General features: G+C 45.4%; 2 protein-coding genes across 5 annotated transcripts in view; both read left to right on the forward strand.

The window, feature by feature from the left end:
- The window catches only part of col7a1l (collagen type VII alpha 1-like), a 42,188-nt gene extending 23,266 nt beyond the window's left edge, over positions 1–18,922 (forward strand). For 3 of the 4 annotated variants that reach the window (XM_077543995.1, XM_077543996.1, XM_077543994.1), the window contains exons 59-106: positions 109–147; positions 224–277; positions 343–375; positions 454–519; positions 597–641; positions 710–745; positions 830–856; positions 925–996; positions 5,913–5,975; positions 6,062–6,079; positions 6,145–6,180; positions 6,261–6,299; positions 6,379–6,414; positions 6,486–6,635; positions 6,709–6,789; positions 6,855–6,983; positions 7,046–7,153; positions 7,249–7,293; positions 7,955–8,017; positions 8,405–8,455; positions 9,060–9,101; positions 9,246–9,521; positions 9,599–9,634; positions 10,600–10,626; positions 10,701–10,760; positions 11,106–11,231; positions 11,300–11,371; positions 11,557–11,592; positions 12,282–12,341; positions 12,417–12,461; positions 12,547–12,582; positions 12,657–12,692; positions 12,788–12,844; positions 12,916–12,987; positions 13,051–13,122; positions 13,241–13,276; positions 13,350–13,430; positions 13,513–13,620; positions 13,685–13,747; positions 14,365–14,427; positions 14,539–14,655; positions 15,089–15,166; positions 15,233–15,286; positions 15,363–15,411; positions 16,598–16,783; positions 17,204–17,260; positions 17,691–17,903; positions 17,976–18,922. In XM_077543995.1, the coding sequence (XP_077400121.1) occupies positions 109–147; positions 224–277; positions 343–375; positions 454–519; positions 597–641; positions 710–745; positions 830–856; positions 925–996; positions 5,913–5,975; positions 6,062–6,079; positions 6,145–6,180; positions 6,261–6,299; positions 6,379–6,414; positions 6,486–6,635; positions 6,709–6,789; positions 6,855–6,983; positions 7,046–7,153; positions 7,249–7,293; positions 7,955–8,017; positions 8,405–8,455; positions 9,060–9,101; positions 9,246–9,521; positions 9,599–9,634; positions 10,600–10,626; positions 10,701–10,760; positions 11,106–11,231; positions 11,300–11,371; positions 11,557–11,592; positions 12,282–12,341; positions 12,417–12,461; positions 12,547–12,582; positions 12,657–12,692; positions 12,788–12,844; positions 12,916–12,987; positions 13,051–13,122; positions 13,241–13,276; positions 13,350–13,430; positions 13,513–13,620; positions 13,685–13,747; positions 14,365–14,427; positions 14,539–14,655; positions 15,089–15,166; positions 15,233–15,286; positions 15,363–15,411; positions 16,598–16,783; positions 17,204–17,260; positions 17,691–17,903; positions 17,976–17,998 (3,372 nt within the window). In that variant the 3' untranslated portion in view covers positions 17,999–18,922. Of the gene's footprint in view, positions 1–108; positions 148–223; positions 278–342; positions 376–453; positions 520–596; positions 642–709; positions 746–829; positions 857–924; positions 997–5,912; positions 5,976–6,061; positions 6,080–6,144; positions 6,181–6,260; positions 6,300–6,378; positions 6,415–6,485; positions 6,636–6,708; positions 6,790–6,854; positions 6,984–7,045; positions 7,154–7,248; positions 7,294–7,954; positions 8,018–8,404; positions 8,456–9,059; positions 9,102–9,245; positions 9,522–9,598; positions 9,635–10,599; positions 10,627–10,700; positions 10,761–11,105; positions 11,232–11,299; positions 11,372–11,556; positions 11,593–12,281; positions 12,342–12,416; positions 12,462–12,546; positions 12,583–12,656; positions 12,693–12,787; positions 12,845–12,915; positions 12,988–13,050; positions 13,123–13,240; positions 13,277–13,349; positions 13,431–13,512; positions 13,621–13,684; positions 13,748–14,364; positions 14,428–14,538; positions 14,656–15,051; positions 15,167–15,232; positions 15,287–15,362; positions 15,412–16,597; positions 16,784–17,203; positions 17,261–17,690; positions 17,904–17,975 lie in introns of those variants that run through there. The other variant, XM_077543997.1, reaches the window with a different exon arrangement.
- Positions 18,923–18,957: 35 nt separating this feature from the next.
- Positions 18,958–21,039, forward strand: ucn3l (urocortin 3, like). Its single transcript, XM_077544829.1, has 2 exons — positions 18,958–20,063; positions 20,253–21,039. Exons 1-2 carry the CDS (start codon positions 19,956–19,958, stop codon positions 20,715–20,717), a joined length of 573 nt encoding a protein of 190 aa, XP_077400955.1. The 5' UTR covers positions 18,958–19,955; the 3' UTR covers positions 20,718–21,039.
- Positions 21,040–22,408: the final 1,369 nt, after the last annotated feature.

Genomic DNA, 22,408 nt, shown 5'->3' on the forward strand with positions numbered 1-22,408 from the left:
TTGTTGTAACGAATTATACACTACATTGGCCTCTTAGGGGCCATTGAAAGTTTGTGTGAAAACGACTACAATCAATGTTCCAACTTCATATCATCTGTTTGTTCACAGGGTCCAGAAGGTAAACCCGGACTGCCGGGATCCTCTCTGGTTGGTGTCCAAATTTCGTAGAACGCCAGCATATTGTCACAAGCATTAACACACGTGTATGCATGACTGTGTGCAGGGTGGTTCCGGAAAAGACGGTCTAAATGGTACTCCGGGAGAACCAGGCAAAAAGGTCATATGAACCTCTTATTTTCCCATGCATCCACTTTCTTTACATTAACTTTATTTGAACTGCAGGGGCAGCAGGGACCAGAAGGAGAGCCTGGCTTGGTAAGTCTCCAAAAGAAGTAATGAGCAAACTATTTTAAGACTCGCAGTTTGATTGCGTCCTCTATGTGCTTTTGATAGAAGGGCGAGAGAGGTGAACAGGGTCGGATCGGGATCGCCGGAATGCCAGGATTACCGGGAACTCCGGTGAACTAGAATATCATTCTTCCACATGAGAGGCGTCTCATGGAAGGTGTTTATTGATTATTATCTTTGCTTTCCAGGGAAAAGCTGGTATTGACGGCAAGCGAGGACTCCCTGGAAAAGATGTGAGCAACATTTCTGAATACGCGGGCTTGTTTTGCGATTCAATTTTAACACAATTTTCCTTTTGCAGGGAGAGGAAGGACAAAAAGGGGAAGAAGGCAAAAAGGTCCCCACATGTATCACAGAGAACTAAAAAACAAACAAAAAAAACTTTTTTTTTGTGGCAATTCACACTTTTCTCTTGTTCCAGGGGGAGAGAGGCGACACAGGGTTAAACGTAAGTGGTTGCAAGTTTAAATAAGGGGGCAGAAAGAGCTCAACTTGAGTCTTGTTGTGTAATTGCAGGGTCAAGATGGCAGCAAAGGGGAACCAGGAGCACCAGGTTTGCCCGGGAAGCAGGTCCTTGTCACTGCAGAGGTAAAACGAAAGTTACGACTGTAACTACGGTTCTATGAGTCCCGGACGACCGCAAGATGGCGGTACTTCAAGCACTGAATGTTCCCTTCGCGCATGCGCAGTTCGAGTAATGCATACGAAATTAGTCACCTGTGACCCTAGAAGGGTATAAGTTCCGGTGTCACCCGAGGTTCGTTTCCTACGGAATCTTCTCGTGTGAACAGAAGAATTCCGAGTTACAGGACGCTCTGGCAGTCGTCTGGGACTTATAGAACCGTAGTTACAGTCGTAACTTTAGTTCTATTTCATCCCTCCCGACCGCTAGATGGCGTTGCTTCAAGCACTGATTGACTAATACCGGTGTAGTCACGAGGAATGCCAGACACAAACCTCACTGAGAAGCCCCAATGGCCATGCCCAGCGGATGGGGAGAGGCGACATCCACGCTTTAAAACCTGGAGAAAGTGCTCAGCGCCGTCCACGAGGCAGCAGCACAGATGTCCTCCAGAGGAACACCTCTTAGAGCGGCCCAAGACGTGGCAACGCTCCTGGTGGAGTGACAGCGCACCCCGACGGCCGGGGGCGGCCCGACACCAGGTAGGAATGATGAATGGCATCAATGACACAGTGAGACAAGCGCTGTTTGGAGAAAACGGAACCCTTGACAGGACCATCAGAACAGACAAAAAGCTGAGCAGACATACGAATGCCCGCCGTAGCGTCAACGTAGCACCTCAAGGCTTTCACCTGAAGGAGGAATATAGCGTGCAAGCCGTAGAGGCTGGTTAGAACAAGAGCCAGACAACACCTTGGGTACGAAGGCGGTGTTCGGCCATAGAGTGACGCCGGCACCATCCGGTTGCCACCGCAGGCATGCAGGGCTAAACGACAATGCGTGCAGCTCGCCGACACGCTTCGCGGAGGCAATGGCAAGCAAGAATGCAGTCTTGCGGGACACTCACAGAAGGTCTGCCTCCGCCAGGGTCTCAAAGGGAGGCCTGCATAGGCCGTCCAGCATCAAATGTAGATCCCACGGCGGAACCCGAGGTGCAGGGCAGGGATGAAGACGCGTGCTGCCGTTGACTCTAGCGTGTTGAGCAGAAATGCTACCACATACACCTTCAGAGTAGAAGGAGACCGGCCCTTATCTAGGAGAGATTGCAGGAAATCCAGGATGGCGGGAACCGAACATGAAACGGGGTCCGCCCCGCGGTCTCCACACCACGCCACAAACAACTTTCGCCTGTTGGCATACTGCAGCCGAGTGGATGGTGGCCTCACATTAAGATTGGTCCGCCTGACCGGTTATGCACAGCTGGTTAGCAGCTGTTCGGGCCTTTTAGAAACTAAACGCACAAGCGGAGGAGTTAAGGGTTGGGATGCCAAATCCAACCTCCTTGTTGGAACAAGAGATCCTCCCTGTTGGGGAGACGTCACGGCTCGCCGAAGCACAGTCGGCGGAGCAGGGGGAACCACGTTCGGGCCGGCCAGAAGGGGGCCACCAGCAACAACATGTGCCCCTCCTGAAGAACCCTTTGAAGCGTCCGCCATATCAGAGGGGAGCGGTGGAAAGGTGTACAAGAGGCACGGTTGGGCCAACGCATCCTGACCCAGAGGGCTGGTGGTTTCCCTCAGGGAAAACCAAAGGGGACAGTGGGTCGAGTCCTCGGAGGCAAAGAGATGGACTCCCGCCCTGCGGAAGTAACTCCAAATCATGTGCACTACTTCCGGGTGGAGGCGCCACTCTCTTGGAGGAGGGCCCCGACGGGAGAGAGAGTCTGCAAGCTGGTTCCGATCACCCGGCAGATAGACGGCCCACAGAACAGCCAGGCGGACTTGGTGCCGCCCTGGTGGCTTATGTGAAATACGGTCGTGGTGTTGTCCGACCGTATGAGTACATGCCTTTCCCTTAGGTACGGCAAGAAGTGCATGAGTGCCAGGTGCACTGCACGCAGCTCCAGTACATTGATGTGATCGACCCTGTCGCGCACAGACCAACGTCCCGAGCCATCCCGTTTTGCCAAACAGCACCCCAGCCCGCAAGGCTGGCACCCGTGGTGACTGCCTCGCAGCGACCCGGGGCCACACCCAGTGGGACGCCGCTTAACAGGAATGCTCAGTCTCTCCAAAGTGCCAGGGCAAGGAGCCATCGACGTAATACACTGAGCTTCCGGTGACGGTGCCACTTGGCGTGCAAGTGGAAGCCGTTCAGCCACCTCTGCAGGGGGTGCAATGACAGCAAACCCAGCAGGACTACGGCTGTCAGTGTGCCCAAAAGTAGGGTAACAAAAGGCAGCAGCTTGTTCTCCCGAAAGCGCACGAGGAGGCAAAGAGCATCGTCGACCCGGCGAGAAGACGGGTGAGCCCTCACAATTGTGGTGTCCAAGGTCACCCCAATAAGGTCAGTCCTCTGAGGGGATCAGAGAGGACTTTGTCAGATTGACCCTGATGTCCAATCGGGCCACATGCGACAGGAGATCGGAGGTATTTTGGATCACTTGAGCTCGCAAACGGCGCGCATAGGAGCCAGTTGTCGAGGTACGGCAGCACCTTCATGCCCGGAGACTGTAGGGGCGCAAGAGCAGCCTCACAAATCGAGTAAAAACCCATGGGGAGAGCCCGAAAGGGAGCACGCGAAATTGCCAGTGACGGCCTCTGTAGGCAAAACTGAGAAACAGACGGTGTCGAGGTGCGATGGGGACTTGGAAGTAGGCGTCCTTTAGGTCTATGGACATGAACCATTCCCCTTGGGCGACCCTCTGTAAGACGTTGTTTGTGGTCAACATGTGGAATGGCAATACCTTGAGATGTCGGTTGAGCCCCCTCAGGTCCAGTATCGGTCGGTATCCGCTGGTCTTTTTCGAGACAAGGAAGTACGTTGAGTAGAAGTCCCCGGGTTGTGCCAGAAGATCCACGGCCTCGATCACATCCTTGGCCAGGAGGGCGGACAGCTCCTGGTCCAGTGCCAAGGCCTTTGCCGGATCTGCAATGGTGGTCACCCTGACCCGACAGGAAATAGGGGGCCGGTGTCAGAACTGCAGCTTGTACCCGTGGGTCAAGATGGAGACTACCCACGGGTTGGAAATGCAAGCAGCCCAATAACTTAGCTTCTGGTGGGAAAAGTGGCCGGCCTCAAGGCCTCAGTGACCGGCTCTCCGGCCCCTATGGACCCGAGAGGGATAGTCGGTGCAAGGTAAGCAGGTGGTGGAGCGAAAGTCCACGGCAGGCCTCTGGGAGGGCTGCGGTTAACTCCCAGTAGGCTGAGGCAGGCTCCTACTAAGGCTGGAAAGCTGTCGCTTGTTTTCACAGGCCCTAATAGTCCTTTCTAGCGCCCCCACTGCAGCCGAACCAAAAAGCTTCCCTGGCTTCACAGGAACACTACGGAAAGCCCTCCTAGAGGACTCCGTCAAGGGGGACTGCGCCAGCCACACCTGGCGGCGCGCCTGCACCAGGAAGGACATCAGCCAGCCATGCTCCCTTGTCATGAGGGCAAAAGCTTAGAGGGCCGCGTCACTTAAGGACACAGCAGTATCCAGGCTGTCCGTTTGCAGAGATGCAGAGAAAACGAGCATAAGGTGAGCCAAGGAATTCCCGATGCGACCAGCACACGCGCCAGCGTTATAGGCCTGAGTGAGAATGTGTCGGGGCACTCAACATTGGGGTCAAGGACACCGCACAGACGGCCGAAGGGTCTTATCAGGAGACACAATGAGGGATGCGACAGCTGGTTCCACGTCACGCATCCGGTCCAAGCAGCATCATGCATAGCCGCTAAAGCACGACCGTCAGCAGAAAGGCGGGAGAAAGCCCCAGGATCCCTCCAGCAAGCTTGCAGTTCCCGCAAATAGAGACGGACAGAAAAGTTGACCCAGGGGGCTGGGGTTCCCCGCACAAGGATTGCCGGACTGAGTCTCTCCAACGAAAACGAGGCATCTTGGGCAGCGATCATCCAGGACATCGGAGGCCTCAAAGAGGGCACCACAGTCTACACAGCAATGGGAGCCCTCCATCGCGAATACAAAGTGATCAGCGGTAAGATGAGAGAAGGGGGCTCGCACACCGAGTAGCTGATGCGCGGGTTGGGGCAAGCAGCAAGTCGTTAAAAATAGCAATAAGCTGAGAGAAGGGGCGCGGACGCTACCTCCACAGCAGATGCGAGACGTGCACTAGTAGCCGCACAAGAGCAAGAAGGCACCCGATGACAAGCTAAGCTGCGCTAAGCCAAGGCGAGAGAAGGTGCGCACTGCTCACGGGACACGCACAAGACAGTCAATCAATTGAGCGAGAAGTGCAACGCCGTAAGCTGGGAGCCTTAGACGTGGATGCTGCCTTCACCAGCAAAGGCAAAAGAAAAAAGTACAACAACTAACCGGTAACTCCGTTGGAGAAACAGGCGCCAACAAGCCGGGAGAAGGGGCGCTAACCGCACGAAAAATAAGTTACGCCGCAGCAAACGCGGAAATTCATGGCAAAACGGATAAAGAGAAGGAGTCAAAAACCTTACCTTATGGGAGGTTGGAGTACACTACCAGACGGTCCCAAACGAAAGAAGCGCGCCGCAATGACGTCAAACAAAAAACACAGTCGCCGCAGCCTTCGGAGGGCGAACCACGCAGCTCCGACTAACTCGGTCACAAGGCTCACAGCGGCGAAGTCAAGATGTTGAAGAGAATTCCTTCAATCTTCGAAGTTGCGTCGTATGTAAACAGCACGCAAGAAGAAAAGAGGAAACAAACCTCGGGTGACACCGGTACTTATACCCTTCTAGGGTCACTCAGGGGTCACAGGTGACTAATTTCATATGCATTACTTGAACTGCGCATGCGCGAAGGGAACATTCAGTGCTTGAAGCACCGCCATCTGGCAGTTGCGAGGGATAAATAGAACTACGATAACTTGCCGTCTTTTGCATTGAATTCAACTGACTTGACTCACAGGGCGCCACCATCGATGAAATCCGCCAGGCCTTTCCCGTGCCCATGGGTCCCCCAGGAGCTACTGTGAGTATCTGGCCCAGGCCCAGTGGTTGCTGCTGTGTGCTAGTAATTTCCCAAACCAATCTCTCTTGTTTCTTTTGTGTGTTCAGGGCTCGCCAGGAATGAAGGTAGCACGCAAATGGGGTTAGCGTAAATGCAGTCTGTGATTTTCTATTTTGTCTTTTTGCTGCAGGGAGATAAAGGAGATATGGGCATGAAAGGCGAAAAGGTACAATCAGTCCCAGTCAAATGGAGGTGAAATGGAAGTAAAGTATATTAAGTCATTGACACAGCATCTTTCTTCACTAGGGTGATGCGGGAGCCTCTGGGAAATCGCTGGAAATGAAGGTGCATTCCAAGCTATGTTCTTGCTCCTTGTTTGAAGTGAAAAGTCCCTCAGCAACATGATTGCGCTTCTCTCCTCCAGGACATCGAAGAGATGTTTGACACATATGGCATCAAGGTGTGTCCACAGTCCAAACTGCAAATTCTTCTTGGCCTTTCCGAGCTTGATATGTTTTGCTTGTTTCCCAGCTGCCTCTGTTGAAGGTTTTGATTGACAGGCTGCTGCAGGACGGCGTAGAGGAGCTGCTTCACACACTCGGGAGCGCTAAGACAAACAAGCAAAGTTCAAATACGAGAAATGAAGATCTGCAAACCTCCAACGCCATTACTGAATATGCAGTACGTCATTTCCGCTTGCACTGTTTATGCACTGCAAGAGGCTTCTTGAAATCTGGTTGCGTCATTTCGGCAGAGCTCTGTAAAGATTGACTTATCCAGCCGGCCGCTCATGGACGCCATTGAGGAATTTGAGTTGGACCAACCTACGCAGCCTGTAAGACACACTCCATAGAACAGGCTGACTACAACATGCATTGACTGTATTTTCCCCACTTGAAGGACTCGTGGAATGAAACTACAGAGGGTCCAACGTTATGGACGCCACAGAAAAACGAGGAGGAGTCTCTTGACGGGACATCCAATGAGAATATGAACGGAACAACTTTAGCCAACACAAATCTGACTCAGGTAAGTTGTACAGTAACTATGAATATCTATTCTAGTATTTCTACATTTGTGTGTTTTGGCAGACGGTTTCCGCCCAACCAGGAAGTGTCGTCCAGAAGCTCCCGCTCACGCAAGGGCACACGGGCAGGAAAAGCGCAGGGCACAAGAAGCAGAACAGGGAACGTGGCAAGGTAAATGTCAGTCATATGTGGAGAAACATGCAGCCCTACTTCAAAGTCCTCCTGATTAACACTGGCTCTTCCCATGTGTCGCGCCTGCTAACCAGGGCAGAAAAAACAAAAGACGACATTCGAAGCAGACGCATCTCCTGGTAAATGAGACTGAACACGCTCAAGTCACACTCACACTGGCTTTGACTCACTAACACCATATTACCAAAGCTGGATGTGTGTACAAATAACTGTATGAATACGAAAAAATATGAGAAGACGCCAACCAAGGCTTGCATTTTGTCACCTTGAATTCTTTAGTTTTATCCATAAAAAAAATTTTGGGGTTGATTTGACAAGTCAATTCAGGTCTGAAAATGTTAAATTGGATTTTCTTTTTTTCTTTCTTTCTTTTTTTGTGTGTCTGATTCATAAATCTGGATCCAATCCTGATTCAGTTAAGTTAGTGATTGAGCCTGCATACAATTAGCATAGCAAATGTAGACTTTTTTTTTTTTTTAATACATTTTAGTTTGGTTTCTTGTTAATTTTAGCATTTTTTTTATTTAAAAAATCAATCTCCCCTGTGTCTTGTTTATTTTAATAATTGAAATAATTCAACCCCGCCAAAAAATTATTTCAACCTCTGCTTGTCCTACCATGACACAAAAAAACATAAGGTAATTTGTAATTTAATTCCGAATGCACGCGTGTGATGTCCATGATTTGCTTTTCAATGCTCAGTGGCGGTCGCTCCCTGCTGATATCACAAATTCCGAACGACAATAATAGAACACAATCTCTCCTCTCATCTCCTCTCAGACGAGCGAAAGCGAGCAGTCGCCGGAGCTTCTTGACGCCCGTGATTACGACGAGCAAGTGGAGGTAGGCGGCCTCATTTGAAGCTTGAAGTGCCGCTGGATGACGTCCAGACGCCTTCTCATTAACGGGCCTGTCAGACGGCCTTTTAATCACATCATCTCTGGGAAGGAGCGGATTAATTGCACACCTACTTCCTGAATTAATAATTAGCAGCCCAAGCAGTTGTTGTGTTGTGATAGTTCAATTAACTTTTGGTCGTTGGGCACTTGTCTTAATACAAAGTGGATTTAATGCTTTTATCACCTGCTTCTCAGAAGTCACAGCAGATTAGTTGTATTGCTTCATCCACTGAATTAAAAAGGTTTGACTCAATTTGATAGCATAGTTGCGACAACAGAGCTAAAACCTATTATGATGATTATGTGAACTTTTTTTTTATGCCGAAAACAGGATGAGGTGTCACTGCCATCTCCTCCCATCGCCACACAGGAAGCAGAAAAGGTGCAAAGCTCTTGAATTTGAAAATTTTGAAAATTTTCACCAGTTGCAACAAACAGTGTGGTTTTAACCTCCGGAATGTGTTAAAGCATGAAACCCGCAGCATGATTTGAAAGCTTGCCTAAAAGGAATGAGCACACTCATTTGCTTCAATGCAACAATAGTAACAGTACCTTTTTCCTCTCTCTCTCCTTTTGTTTTTTATCTTTGAAACAGGATGTATCTTAATTACAGACTGTGGGCTATAGAATTGTAATGATGGAACACAACAACAATGGAAAATGCAAATAAAGTGGGAACAGGAGCCTTCGATGTCACCTACAACTTATAATATATTATATATAATTATATATTATATTTATAAAGATACATATCGAATTTAAAAAACCATGTCACACCTTTATACATTTACTTTTTGTGTTTTTATTTATTGAAACATGGATGTCAATTATGTCAACTATCCTTTGATTGTCACTGGTGAAAATTCTCAATATATATATTAAAAAAAAAATAGAACTCAGTCTCTGGCTTCTTTTCTTTACACACACAAGTCACGTTTTCGGTATCTCAATATTTTGCTGACAAGCATTTGCGGGGCACTTGGCAGGTACCACCAATCAGGGTCAAGAGGAACTGGTCTGACTCAAAGGTAAGTGCCTCAATCAACCAGGTGGTGGCGCTAGGATATACAAAACAAATAAACATTTTAAGTGACTGCACTATGATTCACGCATGTAAACTGATCTGAATATGATCAGGGCTAAAATATAAATTTGCCTTGATGACTTTGTAGAGAAGGAACTCGGACATTCGAGGAATAAACTGGCGAAATGTTGAGAGGGGTCCGCTGGCACAAAGTGCGGAAGAGGGACCCGGGCCCGATGATGAGGATTGGAGTGGCGACCGGGAGACACGGGAGGAAGACGTGGACCGGGAGGAGGAGGTTGAGCTGGAGAAGCAGAGACAAGGCAGGGAGGAGTGGGAGAGGAAGAGGACTGAGATGGAGAGGACGGACGAGGAAGGCGGCAGCCAGCCTTACCCGTACCATCCTGACTATTTTTTTCTCAAGGTATTGGCCGCCACGCCACGCATGCTACTGTATGTTCAAAATAACGGGCTCATTTATTTACGTCTTGTATTGTAAAGGGACAGCCAGGTGAGGACGGAATTCAAGGCCCAAAGGTAAATAAACACTATTTGTTTAGCTTCATAAATATGAAACCAGCACCCAATGATGATTCTTTATCAATGTGAAGTAAAGCCTAATTAATGTCACATTTCCTGTGATAGAACACAACTATTATGTCTTGATAATGTCAAATCTTTTTTTGTTTTTTTACTATGCTGGATGCTCTCATCGATGATGGTGATCTCATGAATTGGTTTATCACGATGCGTACAATTAATTACATTTACATTGCAGCACAATTAGGTTTAGATCGGGATTCACTTGGTTTAATAAACGTGCACATGGTTTTAGCACCGTGAAAAGATTCTCAACAAGATGATTTGAAGAATACCGAAACCACGTATGTCCAAATATGGTCAATTTCATTTTTGTTTTTTACAAATCAATACAAGCGCTCAGTGCGCACATGGCGTGTTATTTTTTTTTTATTATTAATCAATTCAAAATGTTGGAAATGGCTTGTGAGCAGCTCTGCTGTCTGAGTAGTGTGGTATAACTCCGCCTCTTCCTCACTACGCGGGAGCTGTGCAGCATTATGTAGCCTCAAGATTGAAAGTCTGAATGTATTTAAGGCAAAAACATGCTCAAATGCTTGATTTTGGTGCAGATGGAACTCATAGCTTGCTTTATTACACTCTCATCAGCTCTCTTTTTGTTCTTTTTAATTGCATCACTTATGTCTCTTATCCCTTTCAAATAAAGTTTGGGAAGACGCACATAAACTATTGTGGAAGCGTCCCCTTAAACGTAAGCATATGGCCGCCACCCCTCGCCCACGTTCTCCATGTTGCATCAGAGCTGGCTGCCGTCCGGCCTTTCTGCTCTTTTGATGCTGACTAGATTAAAGAAGCGCACACATGAATAATTCCCCTTGTTGCACAACATTGACAAGTGCGTTTATCCCCCTCACATTGCTCACTTTTACCACTTTTTTTTTCTGTCTTCTTGATGTCTGCAGGGGGACGTTGGCGAGAAGGGACAAAAGGTGCACTATATATGCTTGCATGGATGTGATTCATTATACAACATGGAAGATTATCATTGAGGTCATGTGTTCAGGGAGAGCCAGGCATCGGCCACCGAGGGCCCGAGGGTCAAGCTGGTCCACCCGGCAACAAGGTGACATGCCTACTTATTTTTATTTTTTGGGGGGTAACAAAAAAAAAAATGATGAGAACAGAATCACTTCAACTTTGATTAATTTTGTATCTAGCTGCCATTTTAATTTGAGGGGATTTAATTGGCTGAGTGACTCAGTTAAGGCATTGCGTGTGATCTTAACATATAATTGGAAAACAATTCTTTCAAAGCATTTGCCAGCTGAATCATGACCAGGGATGTAAAAACTATTTGTTTATTTTCAGAAAGTTTAAATGCTCTTTGGAGGAAAAGGTCATAAAATGTGTTTGTTTGTTTTAATTTTAAAGCAATTCAAATAAAAGCAACTCTGACTCATCAACTCAGGGTGAACCGGGAGAGGCGGGGCCACCGGGCGCTCAGGGAATTCAAGGCATCCGCGGCAGCGCTGGCATGCACGGCCCCCCGGGCATCAAAGGCCCCCCGGGAGACCCCGGAGAGCCCGGCCGAGAGGTACGGTGCTATGTCACCTCGCTGCGTTGAGAGAGAAGCTCACGTTTGCAGTGTGTACACTGATGCAGGGCGAGCGAGGGAAACGGGGGAAAAATGGAATGCCAGGAGGTGCGGGACTTCTAGGAGCACCGGGACCTGATGTGAGCATTGCATGTCGTATTTACAGCTTTTTTGATGTCGTTGAAATTTTGGTTCTTCACATGGGAGCTCAGTCACATTTTATACAAAAATTAATTGAAGTTACATTTTTCAGTTACTTGAAAGGTTTTGAAGCAAAATATGATTTTCTGCTCAATTCTTCTGACGTCATTCTTTTCTGATACAGGGATCTCCTGGTCTACCTGGAGTTAAAGGAGTAAAGGTAAGTATTATTTCAGTAAATAATAGTTAGAATTAGCGGGGTCAAAATTAGTGCATTAATTTTGAGTTAATTTAAAATTCCTTTAACACTACTAATTTTTTGTAATGCACGATTGACTGCCCCTTACTTGTAAAGCTTGTACTGTATTGGGGTAATTCCAGTCGCAACGCAGCAGACGCATCCACATAAAAATTTAGCAGTGGAGACTGGGGTCAAGTTGTATTTTTACAATTTAAAAAATGTGCAGAATTACTTCATGAAAAAGTTACTTCATGTTAAAGATTAGATAGCTCTTAATATGAAAAGAAAACCAGTCTTACAAATGCAATTATGCCATCTAGTGGAAGAAAAATGACCAACACAAATCAATATCACACTCGTTTTTTACAGTACAGTACATCTTTTTCATTTTAACTCAATTTTATGAATTATGAAATTACTGTATCATTGACTAAAAGATTCAGCCATATTTCTATTAGTTTAACATTTTTCCACTTTAATGTCAACAAGCGAATGAAAACTTCGGAATTTTTTTTTATTGTACTGTACATTTAAATCAGATATAAAATGTGCGATTAATTGTGAGTTAACTATTGAAGTCATGCAATTAATTATGATTAAAAAATAATAATCGCCTGACACCCTTAGTAAGAATTTAAGAATTAAAAAAATGTTGCTTCTGTTTGTAGGGTGGAAGTATTCCAGGAGAGGCGGGGCCTCAGGGTTTCACGGGTTTCCCTGGCAAAAGGGTACAATTTATTTCTTATTTTTTCAACTCACTGTTATGCTGTTGGTGAAAACGCCTCTCTTGGATTCTGTTTCAGGGTGAGCAAGGAGCCCCAGGTGTGAAAGGAGCTCCAGGACTTGTAGTGAGCACTTTGGGTTTGCATTTGATTTGCTTACTTGTAGCCAATGTCAACTTTTAGAAATAATCTACTTGCTGCTTGTTTTTAGGGCTCCAAAGGTTTACGTGGTTTCAAAGGTGTCAAGGTAAAAGTCCTTTTCCACAGATACAAAGTTGTCATTGGCGTCATGGTGGGTTTTTTTTTTATGTGGAACTCCAGGGTGAACGTGGATTGCAAGGAATCAGAGGAGAACGGGTATGTTTATTTTTTGGGGCACGTTGAGCCACCGTCAAACATTTTTTGTGTGTGTATGTTTGTAACAATAGCCATTGTTTTATTCCACACTGTAGGGGAGTGCGCTTCAAATTCATGGACCTCGTGGATTCAAGGGCGCTAAAGGCAACTCGGTGAGAGCCTTCTTCCGCTTGCGGGCTTTCTGAGAACATGCTTGAGATGTCCTCGATTGGGTTTGTTGCAGGGTGAGCCAGGCTCTCCGGGTTTTGATGGTGATAAAGGAGAGAAGGGCGAGGACGGGCCACCCGGAGTTAAGGTATGAGGAAAATGTTTTTCTCCTTCAACCTAAGATGATGATTTTTTTTTTTTTCGTTTCCAGGGCCTGAAGGGTGATGTGGGTACCAAAGGTGCTTTGGGACGCTTTGGCACTCGAGGACCAGGTGGTCAGAAGGTTTGTAAAGCTTCCTGTTATGTCACAAAGTTAAGAAAAGCAAGCATGTTAAAGCTGCATTTAGCCGTTATGCCTCACGCAAATAGAATATTGAAATAGTAAAACACTTTGTGTGCAGGGAGATCCAGGAGAACCAGGAGACTTTGGAGTCATGGTAAAAACCATAACAAATGTTTTATACACCAGCCCGGATGAGGTGTCAGGGGTATGTGTGATGTCATTTTAAGGGGCGCCCTGGAAATGATGGCGTGAATGGCACCAAAGGGGACAAAGGAGACATGGGACTGCAAGGCCAGAAGGGTAATCAGGTACAGGTCCACAAGCATGTTGGTTATAATCTTGTGAAATTGTCACGATTAGCATCACGCCGGTTTATTTTACATGTTGCAGGGGGATCCAGGAGAAACGGGAACAGCGGGAGATAAGGGGGCCAAGGGAGAGAAGGGCTTCCGGGGCATCCCAGGACGTTTCGGGAGTCCCGGTCTCAGTGGTGAAAAGGTTCGTCTTTGAGTTCACCAGTCACAAATGCTCTGAGACCAGTTTTGAAATTGTTTCTCAACAGGGGGACAGAGGCTCACCTGGCACCCCTGGCATACACGGCCTGAATGGACTCGCCGGTCGAAAGGTAAAATTGCCATCTTAGCTTGATGCTAATGAACAATGCAGAACGGCATAGATGGGCTAACGAATAGCATCAGTGTTGTGGTGTTCTAACCCTTTACACAACAGAACACTAAAAAGTAGAGCCCAGTGTTTCCCACAGATTTGAAATCTACTTGGGTGAGTGGACTCCGGCGGGAGGGATTTCAAGGGGGGTTGGACGGGAGGTGGGTCTCAGTCCTGTTACTACGTGTCCTCTAGCCTCACGATCCACAAGTGAGTGACGGTGAACTAATTGATTTGCTGGAAAACTTCTTGGGTGGTGACCAATTTACTTGGGTGGCCCGCCCAAGTATTAACATGGTGTGGGAAACACTGAGAGACAAACATGTGGACAGACAATATAACAGTTCTCACATGCAGATACTCCTTATTCTCTGCGAAGAGCTTACTAAGGCCGTGTGCGCATCTCCACGCGTATCCGTATGTCTGCATCATACTGGCTTCAGCCGCAAGCGCACACCTGAAGAAGAACCAAAATGTTTGTTGAATTCAAGCAAAAAAATGTGACCAAGAAATATTTGATAAATTCACGTCTGTATGTTTGGTGCTATCTCAGGGCATAATATTGTGTTCCATCAGGGTGACAAAGGCAACGCCGGCATCAATGGCGTCAGCGGTGACACGGGAGGAAAAGGGGGAAAGGTCTGTTACATAAACAAAATGATTATTGAAACATTTAGTCAAAAATGCCACAAGAATGCAAGAAAAGGCCCCGTTAGGTGAGTGCGTGCGTTTGTGTCTGCTGGCGTGGAGGGCGTGGCCGGTTTCCCAGGTTTCCCAGGATTCAAGGGCTCGCTAGGAAGACCTGGAAAGGATGGAGGCGGAGGATCACCAGGGGGCCCGGGACCCCGTGGGGACCCTGGAGCCAAGGTATAATCATTAGTGAGTGCATAAATGTAGTCAACACACCCACAATAGGTCCATTTTATATAGCAGCAAGTCATAATTAACAATGTGACTGTTCACTTAGCCTGAATGATTTGGAAGAAGAAAAATCCTCCTCAATATGCAATTATTTTTTTTAACAGTCCTCTCGCCATGTATTTTTTAACCAAAGCAAGCAATAATGAATATCAGATTTATTTGACAGAAGTTTTTGGTCTCTAAAGATAAGTTTGAGTGTCAAAAGATAAAAGTCGTCCGTCCCTCATCAGTTAGCTACTCGCAGCTACAATTAGGATGCGCGCCCCACACAAGTGTCTGCACTCGTCTAACGAGGACTTTGTCACGACGGCAATAATTGGCCGCGTTTCACGCTGTGTGCAGGGACGGCTTTAACGGGCGTGTGCTTTTTCACTGTAAGGGCGTGAGGGGCCGCAGAGGAAAAGCACAGCCGTGCCAACGAGGCCCGCCCGGGAGTCTCGGACTCAGAGGCCAGACTGTGAGTGGCTCGCAATGCAAAACACACACACATTTTGCTTTCTGAGTATACTGGATGTCCCTGTAGGGTATGCTGGGAATCGGAGGAGCCAAAGGCGACAAGGGGGAGCCCGGCCTCTCGGTACACACACACACACATTTTCTGTCATACACACATTTCCTGAAGATACACACTGATTATGTTCATCTGTGTGAAGGCTCATGAAGTGAAGAATCTCGTCATCCAGGGGGTGATGGACAAGTGTGGTAAGTGGGTGTGTGTGTGTGTGTGTGTAATGGTGTCACTAGTACACGGCGAACTCTTGCTTTTTTGTGAGTGAGCCAAAACGTGCCCGTGTGTGTGTGAGTGTGCAAGAGCTCCTGTGGCAGCAACATGGCACCCGTGTGTTTGGGACCATCTGTTGTGTTCTGTCAGGCCAGGGGTCGGCAACCTATACTGTCAAAAGAGCCATTTGAAGCCAAATAAATAAGCAAAAATCTTTCTGGGGCCACAAAACATTTGAAGATTGTGATGATGGAAATAGTGTGTTAGTAAACGTAAACATCTTTCATTTTGTTTTTAAATCTTATTTCTTTTTTTTGTGTGAATTTTTTTATGCTCCGTTTTTCATACATTTTCCGTTTTTCTGCTTTTCTGTCAAATTTGTTACATTTTCGACAGTTGTATATATATATTATGGTCATTTTCTGTCTCATTCTTTTTTGAAAATTTTATGGATATTTTTGACATTTTTTCTGCCTTTTTTGCCATCAATTTTCTAACCTTTTTGGCAATTTTGTGGATATTTTATGATAATTTTTGGGATTCCTTCTTGTTTTATTTTATTTTATATTTTGAACACTTTCTTTCCTACCTTTTCTTAAATCAATTTTCTGACTTTTTTGGTAATGTTGTGGACATTTTTGACAATTTCCAGGGATTTTACAGTTTCTTTTTAAACATTTTCTTCTTTTTATTTCCTTTTTAAAAACAAAATGGGCAATTTCATGGACATTTCATGGTAATTTTCTGCTTTTCCTCTTCCTTTTTGGATTTTTTTTTTTAACTTATTCATGTATTTTTTCATCTCTCTCTTTCTGACAACTTGAAAATTTGGAATCTGACATTTTTTGAATACTTAATTATTAAAATTTAAAAAATCTAAATCATTAATTAATTTAAAGAATAAAAAAATAAAAATTCATTTCTATGAATTTTTTTATTTTTTTTATTTTTTTTAAGAGATCTATAAGGAGCCGCAGTAGGAGGAGCCGCAGGTTGCCGACCCCTGTTTTAGACCACACAAACACACCACGGTGTTGTCATAGAGATAAATACATGCAAACACACATGGTCAAATAAAGGGGATATTTGATCATGATTATAAGAAATATCGGATGATGTCACCTTCTCAAGGCTTGTGTCGCACGTTGTGTGCGTGTTTAACGGCAGGCTTGGAGTACAAGTTAATGGTGAAGTCGGTGGATCCCGACGGGAGGTTGGCGCCCGCAGGCCCGCACGACCTCGCCGAGGAGGAAGAAGAGGAGGAGGAGGAGGAGGTGGTGGAAGACTCCACCAACGCGGAGGACCCGATGAAGATTCGGGGACGATTCCCAGCAAACGGCACCGGCGAGCAAGGCAAGTCGTCCCCGGGATCGACGTGACGCAAGAAACGACGGCACATTTCAGAATGCTCATTAGCGAGTGCACAACACCCCCCACCCACTCGCTTCCCCGTAGCGCAAGATCAATCTGCAGCCCAATTTAGTGGCATCAAAAGAATGCCATTGCCCCACTCAATGACATCCTGCTAACATTTGCCACATTGATTCAACACCTCAACATTCAAATTTTCCAACTACATACATGAGAAGAAAAAATAATTGCGTGTTCAATCGCAATTGCGATATTGAGGGGGGAAAAAATCATTCAGCTTTGAGCTTATATAACACAATATGTCAAGACTAGAATTGTAAGTTTGTTTGAATTGTTTGGCAACATTTGCTTGATGATTCTTGGAAGCAATAATCGGAAGTAGAGCAACATTTTTTCTTTTAGATGGCGTGGAGCCACTCCAGAGGGAAAGAAGACAACTTTTTGGAAGGAGATCCTCTGGTGAGTCTCGCTTTCTTCTTCTACTTTCTGTTTAGGATTATTTCCACCTCGTCATCTATGAGTAATGACTTGTTTGGAATCCACCAAAAAGCGCAATCCATCAATGTTTGATGGGCCCGTGTGCTACTTTTTGACTGCGCTGACATAACTCGGTAAGTAAGAAGTTCATTAAAACAACATTGAGGATTGTAAAAGTTCACTGCATCCTGCTAAGGGATGTTGCTAATATTTTTGACTCGCATGCTAGAAACAAACACGCTATCACAAGCCGCTCTCAGTTTGATTGAGAGCACTTATTTAATATCATATCTTGGGATGGGCGAGACCAATACCCACCAGCCTTATTTCAAGTACTCACAAGTACTCTGTTTGAAAAAAAAAGTGCTATCAAATATTTCTAATCTTGTATTTCCAACTTGTATCCCACAAGATCCTTTTTGTCCGCCGCGGTCTGACGAGCGCTGCCTGGAGCCCATGTCGGAGGGCCGGTGCTCCGACTACGTCCTCCTGTGGTACTTCCACACCGGGGCGGGCGAGTGCCGGCCCTTCGTGTACGGCGGCTGTGGCGGCAACCGCAACCGCTTCCCGTCGCGACGTGAATGCCGCCATTACTGCGGGCCGACGGACAAGCGCGGCCGAGGAGGTAAGATGGCGTGAAGAAATCCAGTCAAATCACACAAATTGACTTTTATAAACACGTTTGATTGTTTTGCAGACGGCGGCGGTGCCTGGACATGAGGAAGCGCTTTGGACTGTACAGGATTCTTATTTGTATCCGTGTGATTATATTCAATGCCAGTCAACACTCCTTCAGCTTCCTGGTGTGTCGCTTCACCAGGATTATAATTGCTTTGGAGTTTTCATGAGGGTTATTTTTTATTTTATTTAGACTTTTTTTTTATCTACTTAGATTTTCATTAGTACTTTGAGTGTGACTGTTAGTTTTTATCTTATATTTTTTATTTTTGTTCAAACATGTTTCATTTTGTTTTTGTCTTTTATATGAAATATTTATTGGATTTTTTTATTGTAATCATTTTTATTTTATATTTACTTTTGTTTTATATTCACTAAGATTGAGTTAGTTCTTTAAGCGTATCTGTTAGTTTTTTAATCATTTTTTAACATGCATTCTAGTTTTTTTTGTGTGTTTTTTTTTTACTAGTTTCAGTATTAGTTTGTTGTGAAATATCTTAATTGTAGTTATTTTTTATATTGTTGGACTTTTGTCTTTCAAATTGACCTGGATTTCTTTAAGTGTATTTATTTTTTTACGTTTAGTTTTAAAATATCTCTGTGTGCCTGCGATTGGCTGGCAACCAGTTCAGGGTGTACCCCGCCTACTGCCCGAAGCCAGCTGGGATAGGCTCCAGCACCCCCGCGACCCTTGTGAGGAAAAAGCGGCCAAGAAAATGGATGGATGGATGGATGGATATATATATTCCTTGTGTGTCATTTTAAAACAAAAGTTTTTGTGCTGTTATTAATTACAAATATCAGTTTCAGTAAAAAAAAAAAAAAAAAACTTATTTTTATTCCATTTATGAAAACGTTCAATCTCTGTATTTAAAGTGCATTTGAAAAAGAACCCTAAAGTATTGTATAGAAATAGTCAAACATAAAACACATAACTCAAATATAATATTCCTTTTTGGTAAAAATGTTGAGGGGGGGGGGGGGGGGTTCTGTCAGTGACATTGAGCCTCCTCTGGGTCTTTGGACCAAACTGTCACATTCTGTATGTTGGCCATCTATTGTTCATGTAATCTTGCCACATATTGAAAAAACAAGCATGAGGCTTCCCTGGGGGAGGTAATGAGTGATGGACGTTCATCTTCACTTGGAAATAAAAGGCACGTCATTTAATGTGAGTGACTCGCACGAGTATTTTCCACGAGTGCGTGATGGGGAGCCCGAATAAAGCCGCAAAATGTCCCCGCCATTAAAGTTGAAGAGGCATAAGTCATCACCCCCCTACCCAGCGAGCGTGAGGGAGGACGCCTGTCACCGCCTCGGCGTGGTTATTATTCCCGCCGCGCTCGTTAAGCTACATCTTGACCGCAGAAATCGCCGCCTGAAAAACTAATGTGTTAAAATCACGTTGAGTCAACTGTTTGCCGGGTGGAGAAGCTGACGTGAGGATGGAACTCGTGTCTTCGTCCATAGCTCCGGCACGACCACGGAAAGAAAACACATGTTTGGAGAAAAATCCATAAAGTATTTCCTATAGATGCCGCAAAATGGGGCAAAGCACAACTCTTGTCAAAGTGAAGCTCCTCAATTCACTGCAACATACCGATAGTTCCTTGGCACCAAGATGGCGGCCCAGCCCAACTTTAGTCCAAGTGAAACGCAACCCATTTCAACCTAAATAAAAATGTACCTAAATAAAAGTTACAAAAAGTTGTTAAAGATAAAATGCATTGGTCAAATATATTGGACCTAAAAGTTATTGTAAGTACAACTGAACTGTATTTTGGATGTATAAAGAAAAAGTTGTATGTTTTTTTTTTTAGCCAACTGTTTTTGTCGGAGTCCCAACGCTGTCCGTGGTGCTGAAACATGAAAAGTGCCTAGTTTATTTATTCCAATTATCCATCCATTAATGAGCCGAAGTTTAGCAGTGGGTTGTGTTCATTGATGAGGGGCGTGGCAGACGTTTGCGTCACACCAAAGACGTCACAGCCGCTACTAAATGGAAGGCGACGGTAAACGAAGGTGCAAAGTGCGACTCACCACTCAATCTGGATTGTTTCCGTTATTTTGGGAAAGACTGCATTGTTTGCTTTCTTTGATTCGTGTGGTAAGTTTAACACTGAATAACTTAGCTACACTTTATTAGGTAAGACTTTGACAAAATAGCTAATTTTTGAAAGTATGCCTTTACAAATCAGTTTGGATTATTTTTGCTTGGTAACAAGAATATTTATAGTGGTTGTAGTTTGAACAAATTGTGCCTAATAAAGTGTCCTGCAACTTGCGCCGTATGCAGCAGAGGATCCCCCCCACACACGCGATGCTGTCCCTGAAAACCTTGCTGCTGCTCTCGGTCCTGTGCTCGCCCTCCTCCAGCCTGTGCCTCCGCCTAACCCACGGCCGCTCCGACCTCCTGTGCGACCACCAGATGGCCGGCGGCGGCTTGTCCCCCGAGGACGGCTGGGGCCCCCTGCTGCGCTCCTCCGCCGAGTACCTGGCCGCCTCCGCGTCCGAGGAGTCGGCGAGCCGGGAGAGAAGGACTTCCAACCTGACCAAGTCGCGCTTCCAGAGCCGGGCCAAGCTCCGCGGCTCTCTGCTGCGGAACGGCGGCAAGGAGGCGCGCAGGAGCCAGCTGACTCTATCCCTGGACGTGCCCACCAACATCATGAACGTGCTCTTCGACGTGGCCAAAGCCCAGAACCTGCGCGCAAAGGCAGCGGAGAACGCGCGTCTGTTTGCTCGCATCGGCCGGAGGAAGTGACGTACACACTTCTGCTTTGCTTTTTCAAAGGAACTTGACCACTTGTTTTTCTCCATTTGCGGTCGCATTGTGTTGTTGGAGACGAGTATGACTTCCATACTGACGCCTCACTAAAAAAAAAAGGCCAGATAGTGACTTTATTATAGTTGTTAAGGTGAGACCGTCAAATCACAGCTATGACAATTATCGATTAAATGAAGTCAACAAAGCATCTTGGTTAACACATTGTCTGATTCTATATGAATGTTTTTTTAAGACTAAAGCCGACATCTTATGTATTATTTAGCACTTTCCTATCTGTTTTGTCCCCCTTTGTCTTCATTTACCCCCCCCCCCCCCCATTCATTTAGGTCCGGAGTCCTGCACGTTTTAGATGTTTCCGCCCACTAGCTCACCTGATTCATACAATCGGCTCATCAGCATGCCTGATAACGATCCTGATCATTTGTATCAGGTGTGTTGGTACGTGGAAACATCTCAAACCTGCAGGACTCTGGACCTCGAGGACCGGAATTGGTAAACCCTGATTTCAGCGCTATTGTTTGCAAGTTTTTCTCCGGAGCGCACAAAAGCCGTCAGTTGAAAAATGCATGGGAATATCCGTGTATTCATCAGATGTGTTATTTTTATACTCAAAATATTTTCTCCAAATAAAGCAGACGCAACAAACTAAAGTCTCTTTGTAATACATGGTCTTTAGTGTTTAATTTCAAAACAATGAGTCGCACTGACAAGTAGTGTCTACTGCATTTTTAAAACAAGTCATGATGAAGTCTGGTTGAGAAGACAAAGGAAATATAACCAAGATATGCTGCTATCTTGTGGCGAATCCGAGTAACTACATTCATGTGACGGAACAAGCGATAACTTGGAATCACTGATCTGTATACACTCCTGGATAGCCGATAGATAGCCCATACGCGCCCGTGCAAGCCGTTGAAGCCACAGGGCGGCCATCTTACTCCTCCCATCTCCTGAGCAGACTGTACGTATACGTACAGATATCAATATAGAGCTCGTAGGCTCTTGGTATAAGGCGGGGGCATCTTTTGTTGAATTACAGGCATAATTATTTAATTACAAAAATATATAAAAGTTATCTCCTGGAAACAACATTAAGCATATAATTTATACATGTATTTAAGGCAAGTTTTAAAATGTCTTAAGTCCTCTTGTTTATGTTTAACAAATTTAAAACATCATAAATCATGCTGTTTCTACTAAGTTTTATCTCAAATGTTTCTTGGGAGTATTAATATGACAGCCTCGCAGCTTCAAAAGTGTTGGCCTATCGGCTATCGAGTAATATATAGAGGTCAGTGGTGGCTACAAAGGTAGCGACCCAACACCATTTCTTCTGCTTGTTGAACGGCCCTTGTTTTGCATATTAGCGCCACCCGCTGGCCCGTCATGAAAACTGCTTTGGCAAATCCTGAATGAATATTCAATAAAACCAGCAATGAATATTCAACACTCAATGACTTCAATGAACGCTGTAAACAAACAAACAAACAAACAAACAAACATTCCTCTCTGAAACCTGTTTTAGAGAACATGTGAAAGATTATATTTAATTTAAAAAAATTGTAGTCACGTGATCCACAAGGTCAATTAGAAGATTTTAGTTTAAAACAAAACTAAAACAAAAGTTTACTAAAATATGCACCAATCTTCTGAATCATTGCAAACTT

Source organism: Vanacampus margaritifer, chromosome 15 (assembly GCF_051991255.1).
Source record: "Vanacampus margaritifer isolate UIUO_Vmar chromosome 15, RoL_Vmar_1.0, whole genome shotgun sequence".
NCBI lineage: Eukaryota > Metazoa > Chordata > Actinopteri > Syngnathiformes > Syngnathidae > Vanacampus > Vanacampus margaritifer.